The sequence below is a fragment of the Haliotis rubra genome, unplaced genomic scaffold (assembly GCF_003918875.1).
Source record: "Haliotis rubra isolate DU_JTF1 unplaced genomic scaffold, ASM391887v1 Scf437, whole genome shotgun sequence".
Classification (NCBI taxonomy): Eukaryota; Metazoa; Mollusca; class Gastropoda; order Lepetellida; family Haliotidae; genus Haliotis; species Haliotis rubra.
In genome coordinates this window covers 623,950-633,895 of record NW_025767121.1, presented here as the reverse complement: position 1 = coordinate 633,895, position 9,946 = coordinate 623,950, and the positions used below count along the sequence as shown (strand labels likewise).

The 9,946-nt window shown below is 42.5% G+C and overlaps 1 protein-coding gene across 1 annotated transcript; it reads left to right on the top strand.

The window, feature by feature from the left end:
- The first annotated feature begins 402 nt into the window (after window positions 1–402).
- LOC124289234 (transmembrane protein 45B-like) lies at window positions 403–9,436 on the top strand. Its single transcript, XM_046725839.1, has 4 exons — window positions 403–495; window positions 5,472–5,577; window positions 7,734–8,162; window positions 9,174–9,436. Exons 1-4 carry the CDS (start codon window positions 403–405, stop codon window positions 9,434–9,436), a joined length of 891 nt encoding a protein of 296 aa, XP_046581795.1.
- Window positions 9,437–9,946: the final 510 nt, after the last annotated feature.

Genomic DNA, 9,946 nt, shown 5'->3' with positions numbered 1-9,946 from the left:
TGACGTGCGAACGCTTTGACCACCAGGCTATCCCCACCTCTGACAACCTGTCAACTTGGTGTAGGGGAAAGACGTTTATCACTTTGTTGATACTAACGAGCCGAGATAACAAAAGCGACGGGCGGTTCGAACCAACAGTCAACGATTCCTGGAACAAGAAAGGGAGGCAACTCCACACATCCTATTGCAGTGCCTTCGACGACTGGATCAGGTGGAAAATGTGGATCAGGTGGTTACAATGCGTGATTGTGTGTAATCATACCCCGATCTGGCGACTTGCTCCTGGTCATGTAAACGACAGGTTTGCCTTACCCTGACTCAGTTCGGTAGTTTTCATTTAGCTTGAATCCTGCTGCGGCGTAAACCACCATTCACTCATCCTCTATTTCTGATTCCAGGATCATGGGGTCGTTTGCAGGCCACATCGACGAGGGTATATTCTTCATCATCTTAGCTACATGGTGGATGTTCAACGTCTACGTTGACTTTATATTCGTAAGTAACATAGAATTGCCTCGTTGTTTAGCCATTTATTTACTTTTTCATTTGTAACGAAAAATACTATCTATCTATTTTTTAAGATCCTATCTTGTCATCAAGCTTTTAAATGTAATACATTCCCGCCTCTCTGAGATCGAGTGCTGTTTTTAGAAATAGTCAATTAAGAAATAGAAATTCAAACTAGGCACCCGCATGTTCGTCGAGACGTTATCTCTCTCAGTATATAGAAATGAGTGTGTGAGTGAGTATGCCTTTACGTCTCTTTAAGCAATATCGCCGGGGGACACCAGAAATCTGCTTCACACATTGTACCAATGTGGGGAATCGAACCCGGGTCTTGGGCGACACGAGCGAACGCTTTGACCACGAGGCTACCCCACCAGCAAACACGGCGTCTTCCGCCTGTAAAAATATGACTATTCACCGCCTGTTTCCACACACTTGTGCATGCTCAAAGCGCTAACGCATTATTACCGTGGATAACCCAAGCTGCCCGTGTGGCACTATTTATTTGGGTAACAGTCATAAGACTTATCCCACCGGGTACCCATTTACTGCTATAGAAAAGAAAAGAAAAGTGGTTTTCACAGATGTATACTTATGCACGTGTAAAAAAATAACAGATTATAATAGATTGCTCATAAATAAATTTCACACAAACCATTGGCGCTGACCGATGCTGCGCACGTGTGAAACAATCAAATGTCAAGGTGAAGGTCATCTGTTCTTAATATTTTGTATAACCCACACGAGAATCCAGAACAGCCTCGCATCGTCGCCTCTTGGAACAAATCAGATTACCAGTTGTGGCGTGGCGAATGTTCACCCACTCTTGTTGTAAAGCCAGTGTCAACTGCTGGAGGATCTTTTGCTGTTGCCGACGTGATCGCGGTCGTTGGAGACCATGAGAACGGTGTTCATCCATACCACCTAATGTTTATCTATTACGTAGGGGTCGGCCAGTAGGTGGTATGGGTTTGTCATGGTTGGTTAATTAATGAAACATAGGTGGTATGGGTATGGATGAGTTCAAGTTATCACTAGTGGTGGTCCGATTAATTGAAATAATCGAAGATTGGTCGTAGTGACTAAACGACCAAGCAATCGATCATAATTTCTCATAATCGAACACAAACAATTCTGGAACACTTGTTTTCATTAACAATATTTTTCACATGGTTAGTTTTGTCTGTTTCATTTCGTAAGCACTACAAGCTCGTTTCAAGTCATGATTTAATTTATCTTCAAGATTCCAAGAAATTTATGTTCCTAACATACTAGTCATCCATTAAAGATGTGAAATTTTGCCAAAAAACCCCATAAGAACTACATCTTTTCCCCTTATTTTAATGTGCTTTAACAAATTTCATAAATGACGCTAACCAATTATTTTCGATGATTGATCGGTAGTAATGAACCAATCCTCAATTATGGGATTTTAACCGATTCCCAACACTAGTTATCACACAGTAAAAATGTACAATAATAACACAAGTCATGCTTATTGTCGTAATATTGTAACATTTATTATAGCAATAGTAATAAGGACTTTTCTTTACAAATATTTTACAACACGTCAAGTTGTACAACACTTAAAGATATCTGCAAATCACCCAAAAGGTGAGCCACCCTATCTACAAAGTCCATCACACAGATCTCGCTCCTGATCAAATTGTCCTTCGCCCGTCGCAACGTACTGTCTACAGAGACGTACTTCCTCTTCCTTCTGGATTCACGCTGATGTCCTTCTTGCTGTGCTAGTCAAACTCCAGTCTTGGACTGTTCACGCTTGATCACGCCGACAAAGTCAAAGATGTTGGAATTGCAAGATGAAAGATGAAAGATGAAAGTTCATCTTGAAGTGCCATCCTTCGAGGTGGTTATTGGGCAGTATGAGTTTTTATTACTATGGGGGTATAGGTTTAGTCCATAAGAACTATGGCTGTACTTGGATGTTCTCCATCAAACCCGTCCACTTCCTGTATGCAGCTTCAAGCTTAACGTTCCAGCAAACACGACGTCTTCCGCCTGTTAAAATATGACTATTCACCGCCTGTTTCCACACACTTGTGCATGCTCAAAGCGCTAACGCATTATTACCGTGGATAACCCAAGCTGCCTGTGTGGCACTATTTATTTGGGTAACAGTCATAAGACTTATCCCACCGGGTACCCATTTACTACTGGGCGAACAGAGGCAATTCATGAACAAACTCACTTGGCTTAGGTGAGAATACATGTGTCATGTGTGCTTCGTTGTGTGGCAGGATTGAGGTCTTAGGCACTCACAGGAGTCAAACTGCCAATCACGATCACCCATCCAAGGACTCTCCGCGACCAACGTTGCTTAACTTCAACTGATTTGTAAACCTGGGCTCTATGCACACCACGGTTAAGCCAAAACTGTCACTCGTCACTAAACCAAACACGTCTCCATTGTATTGGAAATCTTTGATGTTTGGCGGCCATCTTGGACGCCATGTTGGATGTTTCGGAAAATGGGCCCCCAAAATCGGGCACACCCCAAAAATATGTTTTATCGTGATAATCCTCGGCACTTTGGAAAGTTTCATGCTTTATTCAGTCGTGTAACGATCAACTCCAAAATCGGGCCTAATTTCGCTGCACTATCCATCGCTGTTTCACTCCCGATGCATGCCTACATGAGAAATTAATATTTGGTGTTCATTTTGTATTAATATCAGTCTAATCCAGAGTTTTACACAGACTTTGAAAATGGGAGTCACAATATCTATTTTGGGGAGTCATTTTCAATATTTGGGAGTCATGAAAATTGAATATTTCTTTGTGTTTATAAATCCAAAAGCAAGAGTTTGGCAAATATTTTATTGTTTTATGTTATATTGTCATTCATATAACTAGTTAGTAATATAAGTTGTATGCTTCTCTCGAGGGTAGTACGGTATTTTTGTAGCAGTGTCACCCGAGCCAGTAGCAAGGATTACTGTCTCCTCTGAGTTCTCTGGAACAATCTGACAGCTCTGTCAAAGTCAAACTATCATCGAAAACTATCATTGTTTGCTTATCAAACTGATGTTATTAAACTGAATTGTGAGGGATACCCATAAAACTTGCGTCAAGCTTAACTCGTATGATCATATTTTGAGAGTCTTTTGCAAAATTGTTGAGTCAAATACGCAAGGATCATGGGTCATGTAAAACCCTGGTCTAATCCCGTCAGATATTTCCATTTTTTCTCTCTTTATATAGAGTATGTGATATTCACGTTTTAGCTCAACCATCACGAACATACAACGAATGAGATATTGTAGAAGCGGCGTCAAACATACAGGTATCACGTAGAACATACAGGTATCACGTAGAACATACAGGTATCACGTAGAACATACAAAACAGAGATTAGAACGTGCTGGGGCTCTAATGCTGAACGTGACGATGCTGCGGGCCACCTTGACCCATATGCAGAAGGACTAGCAGCGTTTCCCGCCAGCCATTAATTCCATGTAAATACACCGCCTCCGTGGTGTAGTGGTTAGAGCGTCCGCCCGGAGAGCGGAAGGTCGCGGGCTCGATCCCCGGCGGCGTCATACCAAAAGACGTTTAAATATGGTACTTGTTGGGCCCTGCCTGACGCTCAGCATTAATGGATACAACAAGGACTGGTCGGCTTGGAGTCAGTATAATGTGTCTGAGTGGGGTATTCATGCTTCACTGCGGCATGGTATCTCAGTGGGCTAGTACTAAAAAACCAGCTTAGGTCTGGGCTAGTACAAGCAGCCACCCATACACATACATGGACGCCGTCATATGAGCGAAATATTCTTAAGTGCGACGTTAAACCCCATTACACCTCACCTCACCAACTCTTGTAAATACATATACTTTAGTGAAATAATAAATATGATGTTGCACCGCCCAGCAATCAACCTACAGGACATAGTAAACAGGAAATTGGTTTCAACTTTGGTACGCATGTTGGGATTAGAACTCAGAATTTCGACGTGGCGAGCGAACGCTTCACCCTCTGGTCTACCCCACCACCTCCTTCAACTTGAATAGTTAAAGGCACAATGTCACGCCACACTTCTCTTAAAATAAATAATGCATTTCTCTCAATAATACTAACTATCAGCCCTCAGGGAAGCTACCATATAGTTTATTCGAAAGCAAATTACGTATTTAGATTGCAATATTAAATCAAAAGTTCTAATTAATTGATTAATGCAACGTTGCATTAAATCGACTCTCGCGCCCTCTACCAGCCGAAAATCATTTTAAGCGAACCCCACAGAGTTATGTCCCTTGGAGCGCTCTGGATGAATATCCTACGCACGACTTGTGATTGAAACCAGTTCGGCAAACACCGATAACACCGCGTACGACAGTTTTCGATGTTTACATTCCATATATGGCAAGTGTTCTCGGTTTGGAAGCTGGCAAGTCGTAAGGGATCATACTAGGTCTTTTATTGCAATAATAGGAAGCAAAAGTGAGTGCATATGCCCCGATGAATAATAATATAGGCCAAAATATTGTCGAAAATATGTGACATTGTGCCTTTAAGTATTCATGTGGGATGTATTTTTTTCATTTTTAAAAAATATTGTTTACTGCCATTCGTTGACAGCTTTATTATCTCACTCAGAGAAAGTTGGAACCCTTTAGCTTCATAATTAGGACACCCTTGTTTATTATTTCCTTATATCAGTTAAGAATATACATATGGGAAATCATTTAATTTGCATGACGTCATGTAATAAGAATTGTACATGGACGCAAAAAAAATAAATTAAAAAAACAAACAAAAACCCAAATATTATATACCTATAATTTCTGCTAGGCGTAGTCAGTACGATATCACCACCCCACTCCCCACCCCCACTCCCTGGGCTTAAAGTACAAACAAGCAAAACATATCTATAGGAACTCCTTAACAACATATTCTTGTATGTTTTTTGCGTTATTTTCACACCTATTTCCTTTTGCAGCGGCAAGACAAAGGAAAAGAATTCATTCCGCGATTCAGTTATCAGTTACCAGGGAAACGGCGAGTTCCGGTAGAAATATGTTTCAAGATAGCGTTTCCTGTTGTAGGTATGTATCTATAGGATCAGTGAGTGAATATTGATTTACGCCGCATTCGCAACAATTTGGATATCTTTTGACTGCTTGCCATGCATGCTTCCTATATACGGAGCCGGAGGTCACAGAAAGAGGCGAATGTTCTTGGAGGTTACGGAAAGGGGCGAGTAGTGACGAATGGATATACCGTATTTCCTCTGTTTGATACCACCTGTCGAAAAAATAGAAGCCAGGGCCGACTTGCACAAAGCGATCACAGCGCTACAACTCTCGTAAGTCCAAATTAGAGTGTGGCAGTTCCGATAATCATAGCGCTAAGATGACTTTGTGCATGTGGGCCCGGATCGGGTCTTCAAAAGAGGCGAGATCCACCATGTAAGGAAACAGAAGGTCAATATCACATTAACTTCTGACATGCGCAGGTTTGTCCCTTCACTTAATAATGGCCGTTTCCTGCAAATGTATCCTCTTGTAACACTGTACAGTTTGGGAGTCGATAAGGTGGCGAGTTGCCACCGTGTCACCAAAAGGATCAATAATCCCTGGGTCCCAAATAGTCCAGGTTATAAATTAATTATAGAGTGCATGAGTGAATTTAGTTTTACGCCGCTTTTAGCAATATTCCAGCAATATCACGGCGGGGACACCAGAAATGGGCTTCGCACATTGTACCCATGTGGGGAATCAAACCCGGGTCTTCGGCGTGACGAGCGAACGCTTTAACCACTAGGCTACCCCGCCACCCCAATTAATTCTAGAGGAAATACGGTAAGCCTTTTTGTCTTAAACGAGTGGGTGCACAAAAAAATGTATTTGAAATTGGATTAATTTATTTTCAAGTTACCGATCTTAAGGTTGAGGCAACAGCTCATTAAACCATTTATGAATAAATTGGCCTCAGAATGAATGTGATTCTATTCCACACTCACTCACTCACTCACTCTTGTCGTAACAGGCAACTAACGGGATCGAGTGGTTAGGCTCGCTTGGCTGACATATGTCATCGTATCCCAATTGCAAAGATAGATGCTCATGATGTTGATCACTGGATCCCAATCATTCAGTCACCAACAACCAATCGTTTATTCTCAAATAATCACGGTTGGTGGTACAAGAGCCCTTATTCATTCACTCACTCACTCATTTCACCCATCCATCTACCCACTCATTCGTCCATCCAACTCAGTCTTTCACTCACCTGCCCATCTACTCTCTCTCTCTCTCTCTCTCACTCACTCATCCTTGAAGATCTTCATAAGTTTGACTGACTGACTGAGTTTGGTTTTACGCCGCTTTTAGCAATATTCCAGCAACATCACGGCGGGGGACACCAGAAATGGGCTTCACACATTGTACCCATGTGGGGATTCGAACCCGGGTCTTCGGCGTGACGAGCGAACGCTTTAACCACTAGGCTACCCCACCGCCCCCTCATAAGTTTGAAGATCTTCATAAGTATAATAAACTAATTTTGTACCGCTCTATAAAACATGAGGCAAACTTTGAAGTTTACCTGTCGTGTATACCTGTGAAGGTGTACCGTATTGCCCTTTCATCTCGCCGCTGCTCCAGTCATAAATTATTAATCGAAGAATGTAGGAAAATAGGTTTAGCTAGGGAAGACAGGTTATGCCCTTTGTACGTAGTTAGAAACACTGAATCAGAGTATCACTTTTGTTTAGTATGCCCATTTTATGATGGACTTAGACGCGCTATTATTCCCGCTTATTATTATACATTTCCCTCAGAAAACAAATTTCAACATTTGATAGCACCCAAAAATACCCATGTATTATCATCGCTTGCAAAGTATGTATTATTGGCATTCAAATTACGAGCACGTTTTCTGTTATCACGTGTATAATATATGTATGTTCCAGGCGCTCACTGGTGCAATATACTGTATCTTGTCTATGTATAATGGGCCAGTGCCTCCCCACCCCCACCCCCACCCCCTACTGTCAATAAACTCATTCACTCACTCATCCTTTGGCTGTGGGGTAGCCTAGTGGTTAAAGCGTTCGCTCGTCACACCGAAGACCCAGGTTCGATTCCCCACATGGGTACAATGTGTGAAGCCCATTCCTGTGTCCCCCGCCGTGATATTGCTGGAATATTGCCAAAAGCGGCGTAAAAATACACTCACTCACTCACTTTCGCTTCTTCAGGATTCCTAGCGGAGCTGATAGACAGCGGCGCAAAATTCCTAGACGATGAAGGCAACTTCATGAACCTCATCTACATGCAGCACGTCACCATCTACGGCATGTTCATCATCCACGGAATCACCGATCTCCTCATGTATTACGACTTCCCTCTCCCCGCCGGCACTCACTACCTCACAGTTGCTATCGCCTTCTTCTGGTACGGCATCGGCTTCTACTTCCACGCCCACATGCATGGCAAGGAGCCGCTAGAGGAGATAGTCCATGTGCTTCCTGTTCCTGTGATGCTGGCCACGGGATTGACGGTCCTCTGTGAGATGATGTGGAAGAAGGGCGTGGCCACTGCTCTTGTGAGGACGTACTTCGTGTTGACGTTGGGCACGTGGTTCTCGCACGTGGCCTTTATCCTGTACGATCACACCAAGTTCCCAGGTAGGTCACAGGAGAAAGGTCATTAGAATTTTCTTACCAAGAATAGGGTGGAGATTTAAAGACCCCGCCTCCAATTTACATCCCTACCCCTCCTTCTGTATAGGGCAGTATTTTCTGTGTTTTTCATCACCCGACCGACCCTTCTCATTTTACTGCCGCCCCCCCCAAACAAACTTTCCATCCCAACACCACCGACTCGAACCAAAAACGTACCGCCTCGTCATATAAAAGTCGCTGCCACAAGTCCAAAGTACGCGAGAAATTTTCATAAGAATTACAATAAATGAGAATCAAGAACCATGATGAAACCAGGATCTTCACCGAGTATGAATGGCGCGTTGTGTTTTCTATACTGACTAAGGTTGGCTTGTACACGAAAGACTGCATAACAAGAAACTGGTTGACAGGGAATATCCTCGAATCCTAGAAGGGATATTGTCGCTATGTTGCATTGCCCCCTTACAAAAACAAGTCAAAATTGACCAAACTGTGACAATACCACAACGCGACATTTTGGCCATTTGTCGCATTATACCCGTGAAGATCCGGGATAGAATTGATCTTCAGTAACCCATGCTTGTCGTAAGAAGTGACTAACGGGATCGGGTGGTCAGGCTCATTGACTTCGTTGACACATGTCATCGTATCCCACATACATAGATTGATGCTCATGCTGTTGATCACTGGATTGTGTGATCCAGAATCGATTATTTACAGACCGCCACCATATATACTGTAATATTGCTGAGTGCGGCGTAAAACTAAACTCACTCACTTGCTCACTTTGTCGAATCGATTTCTTAGATAGAATAAAAAAATGGTTTTCATAGCGCGACAATGCGACTTAGCGACAATGTCCCTTCTAGGATTCCATAGAATATAGAGCAAGTCTACAGTGCCAAAAACCCTTCGTACTATTTACAAATACAGGTAAACTAAACCATTCCATTATTTAAACATGTATAAGTGGCACATAGCAACAACGCTCTTAGCACTTGTTAAATATTTCAGGTTCAGATCCGTCCAACTATGACCGCCATGATCACAGAAACGTTGCATTTGCTGCTGCAGCCTTCGGCATGCATCTCTGTTTCAACCTCATCTTCATGGTTGTGAGCTACGTCGTCACCTACTACGTTGTGAGAGGGATGTACGGTGTTCGTGTTACCAACAGTTACTGCTCTGAAGAGGTCGACCAGCGGTACAAGAAAGTACAATCGGATCATTCAGACGACAGTGCAGAGTCTTTCCTAATGAAGGACTGTGACTTTTAACGCATTCTTATGACATGGATGACCAGCTGAGTTACGTCCCTTCTGCATGAAAGGATCCGCTGGCCAAATTATTGCATATACAGTTTGCATACGTTCTGGCTTCCGGATATATCCAGGTGACACGCCGCAATAGAACTGAAATGCTGTTTAAAGTGGCGTTTCGCCATATTTATTCACTATTATGCATTCAATGTAAGATTTAATGCGAAAATGATTTTCTATACATTTGTGATTTATCGCAAAGCCCTTGTAGCATGGTCTAGCAAGATGTAACTGAAAGCATGAGTAGATATTTTTTCCAGATGAATGTGATTTCTGTTTGTTTGTGTTTTTAGGATGTTTTCGTAAGTTTTTAGTTGTTTAACTCCGCAATCCAGCCACAGGAAGACTGTCTAAATATTTCAAACTGGACCAGACAATCCAGTGGTTGACGTCATGAGCATCGATCCACTCCAAACGACACAAGTCTATAGGTTGTGAATATATAATCTGCCCCCTTCACTGCAACGA

Excerpts from the sequence above, each read along its gene's own strand:
- LOC124289234 (XM_046725839.1), top strand. The coding sequence starts at position 403 with ATGGGGTCGTTTGCAGGCCACATCGACGAGGGTATATTCTTCATCATC. Across the intron at positions 496-5,471 it reads TCTACGTTGACTTTATATTC|CGGCAAGACAAAGGAAAAGA; the intron begins GTAAGTAACATA and ends TTCCTTTTGCAG. Across the intron at positions 8,163-9,173 it reads CGATCACACCAAGTTCCCAG|GTTCAGATCCGTCCAACTAT; the intron begins GTAGGTCACAGG and ends TAAATATTTCAG.